We start from the raw sequence: 23677 nt of genomic DNA, 5'->3' as shown, positions 1-23677 counted from the left end.
CCCATGACCAGTTGCCTGAGCTAGCCAGTCCTCCAAATGTTTTATTATTATATTTCTTGTTATTTTTATTATTACAGCCTGTAGGGTGTAGAAGGCCATTTGTGGCATACAGGTGCCTTCCACACCATGGAGGAGGAGAGCTGTAAAACCCCGGAATAGCCTCCACTCACTGTGCTGAGACGCAGGCAACAGTTAAGGTGTGTGATGAAAGATAAGCATTGATGAAAAGCTGTGGAGTGCTGGTGCTTCATTGCTGCAGATAATCTGTCCATCCTCTCTCCACTCTCCCCTATATCCTTCTTTCCTGCCTCTGACGCAGAGGGAGCTGCAGGGTTGAATAGAACCTGTTTGAGGTTCCAATTAAATCTTCATGGAAGCGGGGCATTCATATCCTCCCCAGATAAAAGGATAAATTCACTGGGAACAGCAGTTTCAGACCACAGTGCCACCACTGCTACGTCTAGCAGCCAGCTGCAGAGACCAAGATGTGTTCTCTGGTAAGAGTCCTTTCTTCTCTGCTCAGTGCAATGGATTTGCAATCTGTTGTTCTGAGAGCAGATTTTAAGATCTAGATTTAAAGGATGAGTTTAATTATATTTATTTTAAATTTTCTATATTCTTCCTTCCTTTCTTTCGAGTCTCTAAACTGTTTTCTTTCTTTCTTTCTTTCTTTCTTTCTTTCTTTCTTTCTTTCCCACGTAGATTTGTGCTTTTGCATTTGTTAGATTGCATACTTTACATTTGTTTGCTTGTTCTCATTTACCTTGAGGAAATAACCAAACGAAATAACCCAAGGTTCTGAGCCAACAACTGATGGGTGGGACTCAGGCATTAGGTTAAAGAAAAACAATGTTTTTCATAAAGAATTAAGTGTAAGGGTAGATGGCATTGTCCATGATTTCACAAATCAACAGGTGGATGAGGATGAACGGTAGTTCTGATCCAATCTCCAGACCCTTTCTTCTTACCACTCTAGTCTATGAGGTGACAGCTCTTCATATCAGCCATTTAGTATATTAATGATTTTGTTTGGTTGGTTTGGTGCCAATTAACTGCAGATTTGTAATTTATATATTCACCGTGGTGGAACAAGTAATCTTTTCTCAATGCATCTTAAGCCCTGATCGTAATTGTATTTGTTCGGTTTTTAAGTCTTGTGTTTGGCTGTGATGTTTCAATTAGGTGAAATGAAAAGAGGTGTAAGGGAAATGAAAAGCCTTCAAGAAACTTAATTTAATCTCCAAGGACCAAACGTGAAATGAAAGATGTGGAGATCACTACAAATAAGCTATCAGCTCAATATTTGCTTAGAGTCTTCTAAAGCCTTACAGAAAAGAAGAATTAAATGATGCCCTAAAGCCACAGTGGCTGATTCAGGAGACTGGTAATGGGTAATAGGGAACTTCACATGTAGAAGCTACAGTTTCAAATGTAGCACAGATCCACAGCTGATGGAAATTACTGTCACTTGGTAGCTGAGCTGGTGGTCCCAGTTCAGCTCCTAATGAGTGGTGCCCACTTCTCAAAAGCAGTTGACACTGCTGACCCCTTCCTGGCAATCTCAGCAGATAAGCCAAGGGCACTGTGAGGGCATGACCCAGAGGAGATTCCTTAAGAGCAGGGGTGGAAAGGGATGTGGGGACATTTGCACTGTTGCTGCCTATGCTGCCCTGCTGTGTGCATAAACCAGAGAACTTCAGCCTGACTCCTGAGCAAAGAACCATTGAAATGAGGCACCCGCTTGTCTTTCATTCATTCTAGGCAGGCTTGGCAGAATCCAGCTGTTACTTTTTGTAATTTCAGCAGATAATATCAATGTTTATTTTCAAGCATTTTAAAAATATTTTTATCTGTTCAATTGTTCCAAATTGCACAAAATTATCTTCTACACATTTTTTTTTCAATTTGTATCTACTTACATGTTCACAGTTGCAGGAAATTATGGGGAGAGGTCAGATAATTATTTATTGATAACAGACACTGAGATTAAAAAAATTAAAGCTTTATAACCATTAACACACAAATTGTCAACATCACATATCAAAATATACAAAATAAATAACCGTACATCAAATTCTATAAGTGCTCAAGCAACATTTTTCTTACTTTGCCTAACTCTAAATTTTGATTATTATCGATGGAAATATTTTTTCCCTCAGTTTGTTTGCGTGTATAGGGTGAAACTGAAGTTTAATGACATTTACTGATACAAATCTAATCTTTCCAAGCCTAATTAGGGTATGGTCAAAAGCTCATTGAAGTCAATGGAAAGATTCCAGTTGATTTCTGGCCCTTGGATCGGGCTCTATGTATTTTCCTGGGTATTTTGCAGAGTGTCTTTCTTAAAGATTACAGGACATCCTCAGCCCTAAGAAGTCATACAGGAGTCAAAGACTGAAGCAGCCCTGCTGGGTTTCCAACAATGCCTCAAGCGGTGGAGTGCACCCCCTGGAGGTGGCTGAAGGAGGGAAGGGAGTCGCGGAAACTGGTTCTGGTGGTTGTGTTTGTCGCTCTGCTGCTGGACAATATGCTGCTCACTGTTGTGGGTACGTTAAGTGTGGGTGTGGGTGTGGGTGCAGGTGTAGGTGTCAAGGTATCCTCAATGCTGCGCTGAAGGAATTAAGACTCTGTAAATCTCAGTTGCAACTGCAGAAACCATAAGAGAAATGAGTTTAACTGGTCTCCATCCCAGGCAGTGATGCAGGTCTGGAGCCAGGTGCACTGGGAGAGTTGGGTGTGGGCAGTTTACCTGAAACCTGTCTCTAGCTCGAACTATTAACCTTTCATTAATTTCACACACACACACACACACACACACACCAGAAGTGCTGAATAAAATACTAACTAATCTCCTCCTTTAATTTTCTTCCAGTGCCAATCATCCCCACCTTCCTCTATGCAACAGAATATGAAGGTGCTAACAGCTCTGCTTCCCAGAACTGGATCATGGCAGCCCCCACAGCCTTTGCAGCTCCTCCCTTCTCCTCCATGTTCTCTTACTTTGACAACACCACAGTGACTGTCTCAGACGACGTGGCTGTCAACACCACAGTGGGGGTGAACAAGACAGAAAACAGCAGCCTGCCTCAGCTCTCTGAGGCCAGCCTGCCAGCAAAAAACAGCTGTGTAGATGGTGAGGCATTCCTCATGGAGGAGAACGTGCGCGTTGGACTGCTGTTTGCCTCCAAGGCTCTTATGCAGCTCATAATCAATCCATTTGTGGGTCCCCTGACTAACAGGTATGTCAGCCAGGCTATAAAAGAGTTTATGAGCGTGTAATGCAATGAACAAATTTGAATCACATTCCCCCTCTAGTGGCTAGTCTATTCAGGGATAGCAGCCTATTGCTGCTGCTAGCAAATAAAGTTACTCCTTCTTAAATAGTAGAGGTGTGTTGAAGTGCTGAAGGGCATGCATTTAAGCCTTGCCAGTGACCCATGTTTGGGACCATTATGATAACACAGTATGGGAGCTCACCAAAGCCATTTGTGAGCTAGACTAGCACAGTGGAAATATCAACATCCAATCGTCCAATCGTCCAGGAATTCCACATCTTTAAGAAAGCCAGCAAATTGCTTTGAACATGTGCATGACTAAGGAAATATTATTAGTGCTCCCTGGCCAAGAACTCATTTGTCCCAGGCCCTGCTCAATCCAAAGTACATGACCGAGTTAGGAACTGTGTACCAAGTTGAGCCGAGGGCATCAATAACTTGCATGATGCTCCAATGAGACTGAAAGAACTGAAATGTTGTCACACATTCTGTGTCAGTAGCTAGTAATCACAACATTTTGTACTTGAAGAGGGAACAGGAATTATTTTTTTACCCATCCTTGTCAAGTAAATAAATACTAGTGAGCAGGTGGCATTCTCACAGAGTCCACAAACTAGATACTGGGCCAGGTTTACTCCCTCCCTACTCCCTTAAATTTGTCTTTGCCTTTATTTTTAACTTAAATAACAACATCATCACATAATCCTCAGCCTAAAATTCCCCTGGAGCTTGAGGCTCCCAGGTATTTTCCCTGCAGGATCTCTCTGCCCTCTGCTTCAGAGAGGCGCCTGAGTTAGAGCTAATAGGACCCCCTGATCTGGCTGGCAGGATGGGTCAGCAAAATAGATCTGCATCTCTGTGCAGGGTCCTAGAACTTGTTACAATAATTTCACACACTTATACACACACATTTATACTTATGCACACATCTGTAGAAACTAACACACACATTTGCACCCATATACTTTGATATAAATCCTCACACTTCCATATAAAAACACTCACTGACACATACTCATATACAACAGTGCACACATTCACACTTCCCTGTACAAACACACATAGGTGTACTGATGCACACTCACCACACCCTTAGAGACACATCTATACAACCACACACACACAGCCTTGAATACATACTCGAACATTTATACACCTACACATACATATATTGTACACACCCATATTCCCCCATTCTCCTGCAGTCTCATACATACATACATACAGCATTTACTCATACATGTACACAGACATACACTCATTCGCATACATGCAATAATGCATTGGCGCTAAGATAAAGTCCTTGGCTTTAAACTCTCCTTGAGTTCTTGACTGTCTCCTCCCTTTTTAGGATAGGATACCACATTCCCATGTTCGCTGGATTCATCATCATGTTTCTCTCTACAGTCAGTGAGTATTCTGTTTCTCTACCTTTCACCGGGTAATGTCAGGTCTGTTCCAGTGAACCAGTCACTAATCTGCAATGAGGCCAGCATGGAGCCTTGGGATCCTTTGTCTGTGAATGTCCCAATGTCTGAGATATGGGAGGACAGCAGATTGGCCTACTCCCATTCTAGAAACATAAAATTCAACAGGTGGTTTCCAGTGCTTGACAGCATTTGAGTTGGATGTTTGTTGCAGCAGAATTCCACTCTTCTTGGAACACCTCTGGGTGACCCCATCAGCATGGTTACCATTTAAAGGCTCCAAAAAGGAGATCTTTGAAGAAGGTGTGTGGTGACCTCCCTTCCTCTGGACCAGAGGATAGTGAAACACACTGAAGTGGCCTTCAGAGACTGTAGGCCTGTGAGTGCATAGCTAAGAAGATTTGTGCAAGATGGTTTTAATTAGAGATGGGCTTGAAAAATAGCCCCAAATGCTGACACTGCCTTTCTACTTCCCCCGCAGTGTTTGCTTTCTCAGGTACCTACACCCTGCTGCTTGTGGCTCGAGCACTCCAGGGCATTGGCTCATCCTTTTCATCTGTCGCAGGTAAATGTACTGGCTTATGGGAGCAGCTGGCAACAAGGCAGATCTTAGCCAGCTACAAGGACTGATGTCCCAAAAGTAGCTTCTGGGCTTTGTCTGCTTTGTCTGAGCTTAAATGGTGCCTCTCAAGCAACCTGGGCCATAGAGAGTGAAAATTCACAGAGTGTGAAATGTGATGGTTCAGTTTGCAGAGCAGAGAATCACAGAGATCCTTCCTCCAGCCTAGGAAGCTCTCACTAGCATGCCCAAGCAAGCACCAGATAGAAGGAAGATTACTCAAGAGAGGCCCCAGGTGCTACAATGCACAGACCAGGAATCAGATTTCAGACTGTTCAGGGGGTGAGCTTTAAACTCTGTGGGCTTAGAATTCATAGATTCCATGGTCAGAAGGAAACATTGTGATCATCTAGTCTGACCTCTTGCATAACTTCCCCAGAATAATTCCTAGAACAGAGCTTTCAGGAAAAACATCCCATCTTGATTTAAAAATGGTCAGTGATGGAGACTCCACTGCAAATCTCGGTAAATTGTTCCAATGGTTAATTATTCTCACCATGAAAAATTTGCTCCTTATTTCCAGTCTGAATTTTCTAGCTTCAACTTCCAGCCATTGGATCATGTTGTACCTTTCTCTGCCACACTGAAGGGCCCACTGTTAAATATTTGTTCTCCATGTGAATACATATAGATTGTAATCAAGTCACCCCTTAACCTTCTCTTTGTTAAATAGATTGAGCGCCTCAAGTCTATCATTATAAGGCATGTTTTCTAATCTTTTATCATCCTTGTAGCTCTTCTCTGAACCCTTTCCAATTCCTCCTCTCCTTTGCCACAATTTGGCACATCGCTCATGCAGACATTAAGGCATGGGCTACTCCTAAAAATTAAATCAACCTAGCAACATTGCTCAGGGCTGTGAAAAATGTCATGCCCTGTGCAATGTAGCTGGGTCAATCTATCCCTCCATGTAGGTGCAGCTAGTTCGAAAGAAGAATTCTTCCATTGACCTAGCTACCATCTCTCGAGGGGATGGATTTACTACACCCATGGAAAAAAAACCTTCCAGTGTTTACGCTCCAGTGGTGTAGCTGCAGCGCTGCAGGTGTGCCACTGTAGTGCTTGGAATGCAGACATACCCCAGTACAGAGCATGGTAATACATAACACTGACTACAAATGAAATTAGGGGCCCAGGTGTGACATAGACAACTGAGCTCAGGTAGGCTGGAGACTGAAGTATCCAGGTGCAATTCAGACATGGGTCCTGATGAGATACTAGAAGCTAACTCAACTTACCTCTGCTTCCTTTCTATTTCCAGGCCTGGGAATGCTGGCAAGTGTGTACACAGATGACTACGAGAGAGGAAACGCTATGGGGATAGCATTAGGAGGTCTGGCATTGGGGGTGCTTGGTGAGTAAACTTTGTTCCCAAAAAAATTTAGATTAGTGAGAACTCAGATGCTTCTTCAGCCATTAGATGCTGGTTTCCCCAAGTCCTTGCTCTGCCCCACTGTCACACCTGTCCCCTAACATGCCACGCTGGCTCGTTCCAAAAGGCATGGCTGGTCTTTCCTCCTGCCATTCCCATGATTTAGCCCCATTTTTTCTCCTGTGCTCATTCTCTGGCACCGTTTTCTGCTCATGCTGGAAATTTTTCTCAGCAGATACCTGATCCCATGAAAATTGAATATAACAGAATATAAAATGCACCCTCCTCTTTCTCCCTGCCTCTTCAGTTCAATACATAATGAGAGGTGGGCAGAGTGCTGACATAATGCTACGGTTCTAATGCCGGCTTTCCCACGGGAGTCAACAGGAGTCTTTCCATTGGGTCTGGGGTCAGGAATAACTGACTGTTGCTTTGCTACTGCCGAAACTCCAGCGCACCCACGTACCCTTCACACCCCTCGAACTGACCCAACCCTTTCCCTTGCAGTTGGGGCTCCCTTTGGAAGCGTGATGTATGAGTTTGTTGGAAAATCAGCGCCCTTTCTGATCCTGGCATTCTTAGCCCTTTTGGACGGAGGTGAGTAACCAAGTGTGCTGGCCAGTTTTGTCTTCACAGCTCTGAGTATCCACCCCCAAACTAAAACATTCAAGAATGGGTATCTGAGAGGAAACATCCCAGGGTTTGTATGGAGGAATTGACAGGCTCTATAGTGCTATTAGCAGCAGCAGTTACTAGCACTGTTTTTTGTTGTGCATTCAGCACTGTTCACATTCAGACACTGGCTCTGTGCTCACTGCCTGACGTCTGACTTACAGATACCGTCAGACCCAGCTTCTCATTCCCCATATAACCCACTTGATTGCATCACTGGAGTGGGTAACAGATTCAGGGAAATGTGTGTTAAGAGCTCCATATGCTGGCAAAAGTGGCTACTCTGCTTAACAGACACTCCCGGTCAAGCCGAAAACAACTGAAAACAGGGTCTTATAATAGCAAGTGATAGGCAACCTTAATGAGAGGCATTGATATCAACTCTGCCTATAGTAAGTAATCGGCATCGTTAACTATAGCCATCAATACTGCTCTGCTTATAATACTCTGTCACTTCATGCTGAGATAAAATCGTTAGCATGGTGGAACAGACATCATGACCTAATTTTGTTGTTATTATAATTTATTATTTGTATTTGTATTTGTATTGTACTTGTAGTGCCCAGAGGATCCAGGCCCCATTACTTTACACTCATATAATAAAAACATGGGCCTTGCCTCCAAAGAACTTACAATCCAAGTAATAGGGGTAACATTTTCAAAAGCACCCGAATCATTGAGAAGCCTACGTCCCATTTTCAAAAGAAATTAAGGGCATGTCTAAACGGCAAATTACTGCCCAGCAAGGCAGGCTGTGAATCTCCAACACATCCTGTGCAGTGGTGTCCTGTGTGGACACGGCTACAGTGCAGTGAAAATCCCGGAGCACAACCATGCTCCAGGAATTTCATTGTGCTGCAGCAGTGTCCACATGGGACGTGACTTTGTGGCAAGCTGGTGCACTGTAGAGTCACACCCTGGTTTGCTGCACTTGCCGTAGAGACGAGACGAGCCCTTAGGCAGTTGGGAGACTTTTGACAATGGGGTTTAGGCTTCTAAATCTCCAAGGGCATAATCTGGCCTTAAAATTCTCACTGATTTCAATGCAAGTTAAGTGCCTAAATATCTTTGCAAAGCTGGCCCTTAGGCCCCTTTGAAAATCTTACCCTACGTCTTTCCATCTCTAACTTCGACTGTGCTCTCATTGTGACTGCTCAACAAATGGCTCTCACCTTAACGTAGGTTGTTTGTATGTTTTACTGCTTTGTGTTTGGATAAAGCACTCACACTATAATGGCCCAATCCTGCTCTCACTGAAGTCGACGGGAGTTTTGTCGGAACAGAATTGGGGCCTAAAATTTCTCCCATCTCAGCAGATGCCCCCTGAGTATGTTGGAATTGAGAATGCTGGCCCATTTCTGGGATCACTGGGCTTTGAGATACTGAAGGGGGGTCTACAGTAAATATGAGACAAGAGGTAATAATGGATGGAGGTGCCGTGCCAAGGGATAAGCAAATAATGGTATTTTTCTCTTAGCTTTACAGCTGTGCATCCTGCAGCCCTCTAAGATTTCCCCCGAAGTAAGTACAAACGTATGAGTGTGTGACCTTGTGCTAGAGAGTGTGAACAATGCGGGCATGGATTCCCTGTAGGGGAAGACTGTGGTGATGCACCCAGCCATAGATCATGGTGGCACCAGGACATGAATGCATGGGAAAGGGACAGAGATGGCAGCTGGGAATGGTTACCTAGATGAGTGGTTAGTGCATTGTAACGTGTATTTAATAGATTCCTGGGCGATATTCTGATCTCAGTGACGTTCGTGTAACTCTGGAATAACTCCATTTGCTTCAGTAGAGTTGTTACTCTCAGTGTCACTAAGAGCACAGTTTGGCCCTATTATCTGCCTTTTGAAACAGCCAGAAATTCAGCCTTCCCTGTGAAAGGTGCCCAATTCTTATGGATGTCCGTAGGATGCCCTGTGAGAAACAACTGCTGTGCTTCCTGCTGCTGGCCAGACACTCGTGTGGATTTACCCAGTCCATGGCAACAGGGCTCCCTGCGTGCAGCCGCAGTTTGACCAGCGCTGTGCTCCATAGGCAGCCATTATACCAGCGATGCTCTCTCTGGATAGCTGGGGGATGTTCTGACCGGGCCGCCCAGAGGATTCAGGGGGCCTGGGGCAAAGCGGGGGAGCTGTGGCGCTTGTACTCACCTGGCAGCAGTCTGGGTCTTCGGCGGCATTTCTGCGGCGGGGGGCCCTTCAGTCGCTCCGTGTCTTCGGCAGCACTGAAGGGCCCCCCGCCGCCGAAATGCCACCGAAGACCCAGACCATCGCCAGACCAGGGCTCGCGGGGCCCCTGCAGGGCCCGGGGCAAATTGCCCCACTTGCCCGCCCCCCTCCTCCCCCCGGGCGGTCCTGTGTTCTGAGCTCAACCCTGCTAGGAGTGACTCAGTGCTGATTTCGCTATAAGAATAGTCCATGAAAGGAAGATGCCAGGTTGACAGATCTGGGCTCAGGTATAAGAAGCTGACATGCTGGCTCTTTGAACCATGGCTAGGTGAAAATGCTGAGAAGAGATGCACACACAGACACTGGATCCTGACCTGGAAAGGGAAGCTCAGAAACAATCCCATGGTGGAACCAGCTCTCTTAGCACATTCCCCATCTTGGCGCTCACAGGACAATGCCAATGTGCCTTTACACAGAAGGGCTGGCTGGCCACATGGGCCATGCATCTGTACACACACAGGCTGCCTCACAACCTGGACCATGCACTTCTACAGCATCTGGTTTGGTTTACATGCTTTCACTAGAGCACTACTTGTAACCCCCTCCCCCTTCCTTTCTGTATTATGCAGAGCACCAAAGGCACCCCCGTATTCACTTTGCTGCGAGATCCCTACATCCTGGTTGCTGCAGGTAAGGCGGGATGGCTGCACCCCTCACTGCCCCACAGTGCATCTTTACCTTGTTTTTTAGAATATTCACTGGGGGCTTGTGATGGAGTCATACTCGTAATCCATTAGCAGGATCGAAATGTGGGCTGTTAAAATTGAGTGTTTCCTGTTGTTTTCTCTCTCCCAGGTGCCCTGTGCTTTGCTAACATGGGGGTGGCAATGCTGGAGCCCACATTACCCATCTGGATGATGCAAACCATGTGCTCCCCAAAGTGGCAGCTGGGTAGGTGCTTTGTTTCTCAGCCTTCTTAGTTACTGAACAACAATAATAGCCCACACGTGTTTAAACCACATCAGCTTGTAGAGGGTGGGGAAGGTGCTGGTTACTGGTGCTGCCTGTTGCATGAAATGAAATGTATGCATCCACCTGCAAAGGATGAGTGCTCCCAGACCATTACAATGTAGTGTGATCAGAGGGACACTCATGGTCTCTGAATGGGGGTCACCCTGCTGTCTATAAATAAAAGTTAGAGAAGATTCCTGACTGAAGAGAGAGAAACACCAGGGACCTGATTTTCCCTGCACCTACACTGATGTAAATCAGGAATAACTGCACTGAAGTCAGTGGGGTGACACCGGGATGAGAGGAGAATCAGGACTCAGGTTGAAAAAAGAGAAAGGAGTCAAAGAAAGTGCTGTGCAGATGGGCCCATAATAATGCAACTCCCACACAGGAGAGGGGGCCTCTGGGAGCTGTCTCAGACAGGCCTGACACATTCTCTGAGCCAAAGAGCTCAGTTACACCAAGCAATATCATCCTGTGAGGTAGAAGCTAGGTGATTTAGGATCAAATCTATCCTTAGGGTAAGGGGTGCCACTCCATTGAAATCAGTGGAGATGTGCCTGCTTACCTTGCTGCTGAATTTTGCCCTTTTCATGGCCAGACACTAGAACAGGGCTTAGCCAATTAGCAGGTTTCCCTGCTCAGTACCTGGGTCTGTGTGCTCAGCATACTGCTGCTGTTGAGACCTGAACCAGAGCCCAGCCTCTCTATGGGTATGTCTTCATTGCAGAATTATCGGCACCCGGGTCAGTCTACACTGCAGCTGGGGGCGAGCTTCCCGGCCCAGGTACACAGACTTAGAATCATAGAATATCAGGGTTGGAAGGGACCTCAGGAGGTCATCTAGCCCAACCCCCTGCTCAAAGCAGAACCAATCCCCAGACAGATTTTTACCCCACTTCCCTAAGTGGTCCCCTCATGGATTGAACACACAACCCTGGGTTTAGCAGGCCAATGGCTCATGCTAGTGTGAAGGGCCGGCTTTAGGCCAATTTGCCCGATTCCCTGGACTCGGGCCCCGCGCCTTAGGGGCTTCAGTGGCATTTCGGCGGCAGGGGGTCAATTCGAATTGCCAATTACTGCACCTCTATTCAAGGCCAGCTTTATTAACTGCGGGGCCCGATTCGAATCCCCGGTGGCGGTCTGGGGCTTTGGCGGCACTTCGGCGGCGGGGCGTCTGCTCCGGGGATCTTCGGCAGCATTTTGGCGGCAGGGGGTCCTTCCGTGCCGCGGAAGACCCAGAATGGACCCCCGACTGCCAAAGTGCCGCCAAAGCCCCGGACCGCCGCCGGGGATTCGAATTGTGCCCTGCAGTTAATAAAGCCGGCCCTGCTAGTGTGCTAAAAATAGCGTGGATGGTGCAGCAGCGGTGGAGGCTCGGGCTAGCCACCCGAGCTCAGACCCCAGGGTTAGCTGGGTCCAAGCTCAGGGGGCTAACCCAAGCCTCTGCCAGTGCCACAATCTCAACGCACAATTTTAAGAAACAAGGCTATTTGCAGAGCCACAGGGAGGGACGCATGGTGCATACTAATTACTCACTGTCTAGGAAATGTGATAAGGAGGTAACATTGCCTACCTTCGGTACAAAAAAATTATAAAAGCCAACTGACAGTGGAATGACCTTTGGGGACGCTCCAAGCTACACTTACAACCCAAATTGAATTTCAACCTGGCAGCAGCAGAGCTAATGAGAGCTGCTAATTGAGTTACTAACTAGTCAGGCAGGAGCCTTCATCCAGATAAGGGGCCATGATGCCTTGGCTGGAATGAGTGACTGAGCAGGAGTGGATGAGGTTAGCAGACTTGTCTCTCAGGGGCTGCGGATAGTGGAGGGAAGGGATAGTGTTTTGTGGTGGGAATGGAAGTCACTGAGCAATTCACTGGGGAATTATCCAGTGTCCACTGAAGATGAGTGGAATCTTCAGATTCAGATTCAGAAGATGAGTGGAAGATGAGTGGACATCTGATCAGGCCCTTGCAGAGGAAGAGGCAGAGATGGTGGAAATGGAGCCCAGAGGGATGCTAACCTGGGAACGTAAGACAAAAACCCAAACCAAAACCTCAGCTGTAACCATCCCCAGAAAAGTTTGGATCCAAGCACAAACTCCTTGGGCTGAACCAAACTCTCAGTACAAACACCCCTTTGAACTTTGAATCTGGGTCCCAACTTTGCAGCCAGGGCACAGCTTCACATTTATAAAGCACATGGCAAAGCAGTGTCCCATCTGAGCTGCCCCTCTAGACTGGATTAATACATAACATGCATTATTTGGGAAGGATCCCCCAACCCCCCCAGCTTCCAATTTTGCACCCCTTCCTGCCAGATTTCATGACCTGTGATCATTATTAATTATTTGTATGACTTAGTGCCTAGGAGCTATAGTCATGGACCAGGACCCCATTGTGCTAGGCACTGCACAAACACAGATCTGCAGCCATTTGGCTCCTGTCCATGCCACTGACATGTCACTCCCAGGAAGAAACTGCAGAACAGCATAACCTCTCTCCCCTCATCTCCCAGGGCTGAGTTTGCTGCAGAGGCCTAAAAGCCAGGAAAGAAAGCAACCAGGGCCAGGTCTCTCAGGTACCAGTGCTGAGCACTAGACAAAGGGGGCCTGATTCTCCACTCTGCATAGGGTACCAGTAACTCCCATTGATTTCAAAGGGAACAGCTGGTATCCTGCAGTAGGAGACTAGGTCCCAGGGCTGCTGAACAGCATCCCTCTTAAAAGCAACTGTAGAATCATAGAACTATAACTATAAACTTGAAACCCAAGTGTTATTCATTCTTTGTTTCAATTTGCCTCCCCTTGTGTTCCTTGGGGAAATGGGAAAAGCTCAGACTTCCCCAGCAAACCTGCAGGGATTAACAATGCTTTATAACCTTTAAAAAAGAGGAAAGGAAATTAAGCACAAATCAGTGTGCTTTAATAAGGAAGTTGCCTTAATACACAGGCAAATAGAGGCAATCATGATTTAGTTATAGTCTGTACAGGAGAGTATATTAAAAATAAACAACTGGTAAACCAGCAGGATGGTCAAATATTTGATTTTAACTTAATTATAATCCCTGAGGTTTTTCAATAGGCAGTTTTTCTACGCTATGAGATGGAAGGGGGAGAATGAGAAAGAGAGAAAGCAATACAGAGTAGCAGGATGGCTTTATGGTTAAAGCAACAGTCACGCAATCTAGGTTCAGTCCCTGGTTTTATCACAGATGCCTTGTGTGACCTCGGGCAAACCACTTGATGGCTCAGCTTCTCATCTATAAAAAGGGGATAAAATCCTTCTTTTCTACCACCCTGTGTGTGTCTTGGCTATTTAGACTGCAAGCTTTTTGGGGTAGAGGTTGTGTCTCACTATGTGCACAATGCAGCCCTGATCTTGGCTGAGGTTTGCAAGCACTGCTGTAATACAAATATATACTAATAATAACCGAGAAGAATAGAGAAGCCATTGCCTTGTAAGGGCTAATATACATTATGCCTGGAGACTCTGCATTGGATATCCATTTGCCCTGTCTAATCTCTCCTGGCTCACATGGCCAATAGCATGTGATATTTGACTGATCGCAAGACTGTTCATGATTCATCACTGGAGCAGATTTAGACTCTATGGAGGCCGGATCAAATTGGACCTTGAGCTCTTCCATGCATTTACAAAGTGGTTATTACTATGAGCATCTGACTATGAGCCATCTAGCACCTAAAGGGCTTGAGCTCTGAACTTCTTTGGGAGGTGGGAGGAAAGTCTGATGTCCTTAGGCAAATCTTCTCTGATGATCATGTGTATGTATTTGAGGCTGGGGCTCTTCTTTTGCAGGGATGGCATTCCTGCCTGCCAGCATATCTTACCTTATTGGCACCAACCTCTTTGGAGTGCTGGCCCACAAAATGGGGCGGTAAGTTGAACTCAATGGCTTTCAAACCTTGGTGTTCTTCCCAGCTGTCTCCAGAGCACCCTGCTGCTTATTTGTAATGAGGAGGTGACGCTACTCAGGGGAATGCCTGCCTCACACTACAGTGTGGTGGGGAGGAAGGGTAGCTCAATGAAATTAAAGGGCAGCAAATTTAGAAGCAACACAAACACTCTCTATTTCATGCAGCATGAAATTGGCCTATGGGACTCAATGCTGCAGGAGGATATTGAGCCAAAGACTGTCTAGATTTCTCAGAGAGGTAGAATAATTTTATGACCAATAATAATATTTATGGCTATGTAAGATAAGATAAGGTGATGAAATCTCATGCTTCAGGGTGTAAACTTCCTAAGTCAGGAAGTAAACATTCCCCCTCAGTGAGTAGCATTGCATAGTTGGTGCTGAATTAGATTGGAATGACCAATGATCTGATCCGGTCTGACAGTTCACGTGCCCTTGGGGGTTACAGTGGATCATGCTTTTCCTATCTTCTTCCTCGTTGCAGGTGGCTGTGCTCCCTGATTGGAATGGTTGTGGTGGGGATTAGTCTCCTTTGTGTAAGTATTGCAAGGTATTATGAGACCTCTCTGCAGAAGACTCATTGGAGATTAGGCAGGAAAAGCAAGAGCTTCATTGCCCCAGCCCTCCACCTGTGCAAAACTGGGTTACGTTGGGGCCCCCATCATGCCTGAGCTGACTTTGGGCATATCAGCCCAGCCCCTAGTGGAGTTTTTCCATATCAAGAAGCCAAGATAAGTTGTCTCTGCTCAAGGGATACCCAGCACAGGGTTAGCAGAGGATACTGTGTTGGCAGAGCGGTGGATGAACAACAGGGTTGCTGTTAGTCACAATTAAGGGCACAGCTAGTGCTTTATGAGGATTCAAGACTGGAATGGAAGAGTGCCTCAGATCAGGATTAAGGTGCCCTGGCAAAGCTGTGTGAAGTAACACTGGTGCCCCATCTCTCCCTCTGTGGAATCTGTAAATGGGGAACCATCCTTTTCTTCAAAAGCCAACCGGACTCTTCTGGGGCACGAGGCACTGAATGGATTCTGGTGCTCTGCAGTATCCCAGGCTTAGGGCCAGATGTGTAATGGTATTTAGGCATCTAACATTGCAGATAGGCATCTAGTGGGATTTCGCATAGTGCATTAGGTGCCTAATGCCCATTTATTTTCATAGGAAATGGGTGCCTAAATACCTTTGACATTCTGGCTTTTAGTGACTTTTCTGTCTCATCTTCCTGCAGGTCCCACTGGGCCCTGGAGGCGTGAGAAGTGTGCTCACACGCCTGGCAGTTAGTTGGAGCCCAGTGGCTGCATTACTGCGTCTATTCCACTAGTCATGTGCCCCACAAAGAAAGGCCTCTGGCCAAAGCCCCTCTGGCCTCCCTCATATCTTTTTTGTTTCCCCTCCAAGGTGCCTCTTGCGCAAAATATTTATGGACTGATCGGCCCAAACGGTGGGCTTGGCTTTGCCATAGGTAAGATGCCAATGCAACTAATCACTCTGTCCAAGGCAGTCCCAAATACCATAATCCTTACTCCGTGCCTTTGGAAGGCAGATGTCGCTACAACATACCCAATGGCTGGTTGCTGAGAGCCTCTAGTCCATGCTTGAACTCCCAGGAACCCTTATAACCTATAATATGCCCTATACCCTGCTCTCAACTACTTCCCTTATCACTCATCCTCTCCCAGCCTTGGTGGGAATGAGTCTGGCCAAGAAACAAGCTTGTGCTGTTAAGTGACCATAGAGCCACTAACACAGGGACAGCAATGGTGCACTAGGCCTTTCAGAGGCCACTGGATGGAGCTCAGTAGCTTGTCTCACCCTCGAGTGCTGCTTTGATTAGAATTGTGTGTGTTGCACTCAGGAGAGACACTGAAAGCCCTAGATCCTGGAAAGTCCATGGTCAGGACATCCGGGTCTCAGTCCCGGCTCTCCTGCCAACGTGCTCTGTGGCCTAGGGCAAATCGTTTCCTTGGCCTCGTTCCCCCCCATTCTGTAAAACGGGGATAACAATATTTATCTGTCTCGCAAAGGGAGGTTGTGAGGACTAATGAAAGTGTAGTGCCCAGAGCGCCTTGGCTGAAAAGTGCGGGAGAAGTGTTGCATGCCCTTCTGTTTGCCTTTGAAGAGATTCACTTGGAGAGGGCAATGGCTGACCATATTATTTTTGCTTTGGGGGCAGGCATGGTGGATTCCTCGATGATGCCTATTATGGGATACCTGGTGGACCTTCGCCACACCTCTGTCTATGGCAGCGTCTATGCCATTGCTGATGTTGCCTTCTGCATGGGCTTTGCTATCGGTACGGATTAACATTTGCCTGAAAGGACAGCATATATGATGATTTACCAGTGTATGGCTCCATAGCATTAATTCACAGCACCCCACCTCAGTGTTGGCTAGAAGCAATTGGTATTAGGCATAGAAATCAGCCATGATACAGTAATTTTACAATCCATCTGTATTGACCTCTCCAATTTGGCAAAGGAGGTTTTTGTAATCTTGGTCTTTGTTTAACCCTTCCTTATATCCAGGTCCATCCACAGGGGGTGTGATTGTACGGGCTATTGGGTTTCCCTGGCTGATGGTAATTATTGGAGTGACCAACATTGCTTATGCCCCTCTCTGCTGGTACCTGCGGAGTCCTCCAGCTAAAGAGGAGAAGATTGTGAGTTGAATCCTACAGCATGTGGTCTTGATAATCCAGGGGATTTGCATGTGACTGGTGCAAATGTGTGTAGAATATTGTATTCAGATCTGGGCACTGCAGCACCAGACAGATATTAACAAATTGTCTGGGTGCTGGAGGGACTGACATACTAAGGCCAGGCTAAGAGTTAAATCTGTGGTACAGTGATCTTGTGGACAGGGAGTTGGCCTAGGACTTGAGATACCTGGGCTCTGCCAATGGCTTGTTATGTGACCTTGGGCAAATTACTTCCTCTCTCTGCGCCTGTTTCTCTTTCTACCTTGTGTCTAGCTTGATTGTAAGCAAATCTGAGGCAGGGAGTGTCTTGCACTGTATATTTTGTGTATGTCTTGCTTTGTGTTCGTAGCACAGCAGGGCCCTAATTTTGGTTGGGCCCTTTACTGTAATAGTAAGAGTTTGTTCTGTTGAGCGGACAGAAGTGGCAGAGGTTGGGATTCACTCTTGTGAGCAAATGAGTGAATATTTTGCTAGTTGAGCATGGTAGGGTTAGAAAAAGCTGAAATATTATATTCTCTTGGGTTTTGGATAAGAAGCCGGAATCCACTGGAGAGCAAACAATTTCTATGATTAAAAAAACAAACCAAAGTACTGCCTAAAATTTCCCTTGGCCCACAGTTTGTCATCATTGTGCAAAGTCTGTGTAGGGCTTTAGGTTATGGTAGATATTTGTAGATATGGTAGATAGTTGTAATAATTAATGTATTATTATTTTAAAATATTATATTATTCAATATTATTTTTCCCCCATTCCCAGGCAATTTTAAACCAGGAATGCCCCATGCAAACCAAATGCTACGCCACCCAGAAACCTCTGCGGGAATTCCCCCTGACAGATGGTAGTGATGAGGAGGCAGAGAGTGAGGAATAGCAGGAGCAAAGATGCAGCTCTTGCTCTGAAGCTGTGTCAAGTTTACAAAACCCCGGACGTCTTATCAAAGAAGACTAACCCAGACTCCTTCCTGACAGCCAACAAGATCCAGGAATCCTGGCTTCATTAATCTGCCATTCTCATGGCACTGGGTGGTCAGGCAGTTTACAGGAAGCAATTGAGAGCCAGGGCTCCTGGGTTCGTATCCCTGGCTATTCTCATCTGCTGTGTGAACTTGTGCAACTCACTTAATCTCATTATGTCTCATCAATGATAAGGGATTATAAGCAGGTGGGGTCAGCCCATACTGTCCTACAGAAAAGCAGTCGTGTGGTGCAATCTACCCATCTGTGATATGTGGATAGTACCAACCTACCTCACAGGGGTATTGTGAGGCTGTTAATTAATGCCTGTGAAGTGCTTATGCTCCTTGGATGAAAAGCACTAAAGGGTAAAATACTATCTCCAGGGGATTTTCGTCTCTGGGGATCCTATTATAATCCCCAGCTTGGATTTTCTCTGTAACACCATGGAACCATCACTCTGCACCACTGTCAATCTGCCAATAAAGATACCACTACATTAATGTGCTCCCGGCTTGTATCAAGGTGGCAAAACAAACAACAACAAATCCTGCCTTAGCTTATGTGTCATGCATGCTGACTCCTCTAGGTGCCTCTTCTACTCCCTGTTCATTCATTTCCTTTGGGAATTGATAAAGAAATTCAGGTAGAAATGGGGTGGAACCCACATGTAGAATCCTTATTATTATTTATATTATCATATCGCCTAAACGCAGCAATTTCTATAGCAGCTGAGATCACTGGTCCATGTAGCTTTGTATCCCATCTGTGACAGTGGCAATCACTATGTGCTTCAGAAGAAGGGACAGGAGCCCTGCTGCAGGCAAGTTTGGAATGAGCTGTCCATAGAGGAAGCTCCTTCCTAACCTCCATCAGCTAGTGATCAGCTTATGCCTTGAAGCAGGAGGGTTTATATCCTTTCCATGAATTTTTTTTCCCTCCGTATCTTTGCTGTGAAATTTCCATGTCAAAATCGTAGCCTTATTCGTAACTCAGGGTCTGTGTGTGCCTTGAGTGCCCATCTCACTCAGTCCATATTCGCCAGTTTTTTTCCCCCCTCTTGCAAATAGAAAATGGTATAATTAAATTTCTTAGGCCACCTGGGACTGACTAGCTCAAAACCTACATACAGCAACCAGATATTTTTATTTTATGACTTTCTCCCCAGCTCTCCTGAACATCAGCACCTGCTTCCTTGTGCTGCCAGGATTTCCAACGAGAAGCGAAGCCTGTTTACTTTCTCCAGGGAGGAGGCAGAGGGAGGGACCTTCCTATGCTGAGATCTATTCACACCTCTACAATGGGTCTTCCATTTAAATATTAACTTTAACTTCATGTGCGCATACCCTGTGGCTGGATGCTATGGAAACTCACTTAAGGTGGCTGACAAGGGATGCAGAGGAGACTGGGAGACAATGGTGCCTACACAATGGGTTTCTCATCAGTTACTCAGCCACTGGGCACCTTAGCTGGCAATACTCCATTAGGTTCAGATGGGGAATGCACGTCAGACCCCTTACTCATTTCTGTATGTGTTTACAAATCAGGAGCAGAGAGGTTGCGCCCCAAAAACCGCCCCACCTGTGCATGCTGAGTTTATAATGCTTTGACTGCCTGGGGATGGTGGCTTTCAGGATTTTTTATTAGTATCTTATGCCAACAATTTGGAGAGAATTGTACATGTAGCCAAGTAACGATGTGCACATACGCGATATGTTATCATTCCTGTCAAGTCAAGTTTATTAATAGTGATTTAGCCAACATGCCCAAAACACAGCATATTACAATAAACCTTAAAACTAAAGCCACAATCGTAAAATATTCAAATACATATCAATACACATTAAAAAGAACATAAACCAATTAAACCATATAATCACCATGCCACTTGCCTCTTCCTTATTTCGGCGGCTGGCCATGCAAATAGGGTGTAGTAACGGGAAACAGAGACGGTGCTGCAGAGAGGCGTCCTAGGAAAGTCCCGGACCTTTTCTTTTATTCCCTTTCTTACAGACAGGTTACTTATTACTACATGATTGATATCAAACAGGTTACTCATTACTACATGATTGATATACTTGTTTATTTCCTACTAATTGGTTAAGGCTGGCTTTCCTCAATGGGCCATTGTCTTGTGTCTTCCGTGTAACTAAGACTTGCATAACAGAGTGTACCTACTGTACCGTACTATGAGGGGAACAATACCAAGGTTCAATGCAGGGACAGCGTGGTTTGCCAACACTTGTACCCACATCTCCCCCTTTTTGTTTTGTTAAATATGACTAATACTTTCGAGGGGGCCCTGGGTAGGTCCACGGACAGCCCTTGATAAAGAGAGAAACAAAGGAGGGGACACACTGAATGCCGCAGCAAAATAGCACGAGCAAGAGTACAGTGAGTCCTCCAAAGGTGACAAGCTGATGCAACCACCCAATGTTAGGAAGCCATGAGGAAAGCCAATCCCACCATCCCGCGAGGGGGTCTGGATTGTATCTGATTTGATCTGTTAAATTTTTAATAATCTTGAGTTGATTTTCAACTGAATGATGGTGATCAGAAATATTAAAGCAACACATATCATTAACCTTTTCACACCCATAATGATGCAGCATAAGTAAATAATCTATAGCCGCTCGATTTTGCAACACCCCATGGCGGATGTCTTCCTGCTCATCATTAAGGAGGGCTATAGCGGTAGATGTCGCATTCAAAGCCTTAGTGGCCGCGCAAGCCAAACCATTAATTCGCATACTGTTTCCCGAGGCCAACCCGGGGACCCCGACAAGAGAAACAGCCAAAGCGACAGTCTCGGTTTTTGAAAGTAAATGTACATGGCTATCACAGGAAGCATCCAAAGGAAGGCTGCGACTAACTCGCGAAATATTTAACAGCTGCCTTTTGGTTGGTAATATAAGTGCAAATCGGCTTAGGCAACAACAAGTGCCATCACTAAGATTGGCGGGCATATAATTGAAAGTATATCCTGAGCATGTCCAAAACCACCCATTTGGCAGCTGTACATGCTTGTATATATAAGAGATATTTGTCACAGCAGAACAATTCAAGGCTGGAGCAGGAAACTGCTTACAATTACTCATAGTACAATTGGTCATGCGGGCACAGGTTATGTTATGTGTGGCAGCATAGGGGGTGCGAAGGGCGAGCGCATTCCTTGGTCTGCGAGGTGTTTGAGGTCCCCAATTATGATAGCCAGCATAGCCCAAACCATGAATGGTGGAATTGGGCTCCAGATTGGAATAAAACCAAGTAGCATTTTCAACATCATTAGGATTATGGCATACAGGAATCAGACAGGTACCTAAAATGTCTCCCACCGTAACTTGCTGGGAGAGACAAAAGGATGTCTGATTTAAAGTGTGAATAAATGTCTCCCACACATTGGTGGAAGGGAGAGGGGTTGCAACACCTTGCGGCAAACACAGAACGGTCACACAAATGTACATAATCCAACAAAGAGAATTAGCATTTAAGCTGGCTACTAGCGCAAGAAAATAATTTTCTGTAGTCTTATCCGCCTTAGTTTGTTCTAATACACGTTCAGCCTGCCGCGATAAAGCTTTGACCTGTCCCCAAGTTATGGAAGCGTTGGGTGTGCCACGCTTTCGGGCCTTGTCGATCTTGTCCACCCTATCCGTCAGGGTCAGACTGAAATCCGGAATGGGATTCTTTAGCCCCTGATGCCAGGCCATCTTTCCACGGCTTCACAAAGCGAGCGGGAACCCACACAGGGCCGGTTTCAGTTGACACCGCTGCGTAGCCCCGGCCCCAGGTAATGAGCGGCACGGGCAGGCTCCACTCTGGTCCTGGCAGCTTGCGATATATCACCTTCGGCGCTGGAAGGGGCTCGGTCTGTCGATAATGGCGCTGGGCTCTAGATAAAAACTGATTATTAAACAAGGTTAAATTTAAATGATTCAGTGTAAACAAGACACGAGCCAGCCATTCTTCCTTATCTGGCAAGGATAGGGGCACTCCTTCTTTTTGTTTTTGTTTAGTAAGGGCCTCCTTTAGGGTGCGGTTAGCCCTTTCAACAATGGCCTGACCCCGGGAATTATAAGGAATGCCGAATTTGTGGAGAATGCCCCACCGGGCACAAAATGCGGCCATGGCGGAGGAACAGTAAGCAGGGCCATTGTTCAACCCACACTGGGACGTGGGTTTTCAACTCAGCGGGGCTGCCCATTACCGCAAAACTGCGAATCAAGTGATTGCAAACATGTTTGGTAGCCTCCCCTTTTTGGGCTGTTACCCAAGTGTAGCCTGAAAATGTGTCGATGACAACGTGCAGGTATTTCCAAGGGGAGAAGGGGGGAAAAAGGGTAACATCCATCTGCCAAAGTTGATTGGCTCCGAGACCACGGGGATTTACCCCTATGGGAGGACCCTGTGGGTTAAGGGTGCATTGAGGACATTGTTGAACAATACCTCGAGCATCAGAAAGAGGGATCTGAAATTGTTTAGCCAATGCCTTGGCATTTTGATGATGTAGGGCATGACTTTCTATAGGAGTACAAGGGAATGCCCGGAGTTGGGTATCCGCCTGGGCATTGCCTTCCGTCAACATGCCAGGGAAGGGTTGGTGGCTTCGGATATGAGCAATAAAAAACTGATCGGTACGGGAATGAATGAGATGTTGCAATGCTAAAAACAAAGCTAGCAAATTTTTATCTAGTGCCGGTGATACATAACTGCCACTAATATTTGAAACAACATTGGCTACATGCAAAACTTATGCATTGAAACTTATCAATGCAGGGACAGCGTGGTTTGCCAACACTTGTACCCACAATAGGGCAACTGCTTGGATCATAGATACATTGTCAATTACTAATAAACGGTCTGTTTTCTGAAAGGTTGTAGAAAAAGGCATTGGGGACAAAAAACACAGAAAGCCATTTTGACCTCAAGTGCATTACACATTACTGTATAATAAATGCTGCGATCAGTCTTCCACCTGCCCAGAGCCGCATGGGCAGAGGCAGTTACGTTTCGCAATGCCAGTATATTGGCCAAGTAAGCTGTTACTATTCATATATTTTATTTGTATGGCAGTAATGTTAGGGGCCCGAGTCAGGATCAGGACCCCATTGTGCTAGGCACTGTACAGACTCATAATACTCTGCTCTGAAAATTGAAGTCTTTTCAGGTTCTTGCAGGTGCCAGTGAGTTGGCATGATTCTAATTTCACACTGGTGTAAATTAGTAGTAACTCCACTGAAGTCAATGGAACTGCACTGGTTTGAGAGAAGAATCAGACCCATGGACTTCAAACTGAGCAAAATTGAGAATCCCAATGATATTATTCCCTGCCAGGGGACAGCAGCTTTAAAACAGATGCAGATTCTAACCCCAACGAGTTTGTCACTTTAATAAATCTACCATGCATTGTACATGAATAGGACATAAATGCCCACGTAAGGGCACATGCACACACACAAACATTATGGAGGCACCAGCCACAGTTCCATAGTTAAGACCGAGTTGACAAAATGTGTGTACTGTACTGTGTAAACC

At 45.9% G+C, this 23677-nt stretch overlaps 1 protein-coding gene across 2 annotated transcripts; it reads left to right on the top strand.

Moving 5' to 3' along the window:
• Positions 1 to 175: 175 nt before the first annotated feature.
• On the top strand, positions 176 to 20333 carry SLC18A1 (solute carrier family 18 member A1). 2 transcript variants are annotated; one of them, XM_045003618.1, is made up of 17 exons: positions 177 to 497; positions 2349 to 2546; positions 2873 to 3239; positions 4627 to 4685; positions 5184 to 5267; positions 6583 to 6675; positions 7201 to 7290; positions 8843 to 8886; positions 10169 to 10229; positions 10395 to 10490; positions 14373 to 14451; positions 14975 to 15026; positions 15889 to 15952; positions 16664 to 16783; positions 17016 to 17149; positions 17946 to 20159; positions 20193 to 20333. In XM_045003618.1, the coding sequence occupies exons 2-16, from the start codon at positions 2423 to 2425 to the stop codon at positions 18057 to 18059; spliced, it is 1581 nt and encodes a 526-aa protein (XP_044859553.1). In that variant the 5' UTR covers positions 177 to 497; positions 2349 to 2422; the 3' UTR covers positions 18060 to 20159; positions 20193 to 20333. The 2 variants fall into 2 exon arrangements, with proteins under 2 accessions (XP_044859554.1, XP_044859553.1); XM_045003619.1 differs by lacking the exon at positions 5184 to 5267 and having other exon boundaries at positions 176 to 497.
• Positions 20334 to 23677: the final 3344 nt, after the last annotated feature.

Source organism: Mauremys mutica, chromosome 2 (genome assembly GCF_020497125.1).
Source record: "Mauremys mutica isolate MM-2020 ecotype Southern chromosome 2, ASM2049712v1, whole genome shotgun sequence".
Classification (NCBI taxonomy): Eukaryota; Metazoa; Chordata; order Testudines; family Geoemydidae; genus Mauremys; species Mauremys mutica.
Note: the sequence above shows the minus strand (reverse complement) of the source record. Positions and strands in the feature narration are given on the sequence as shown.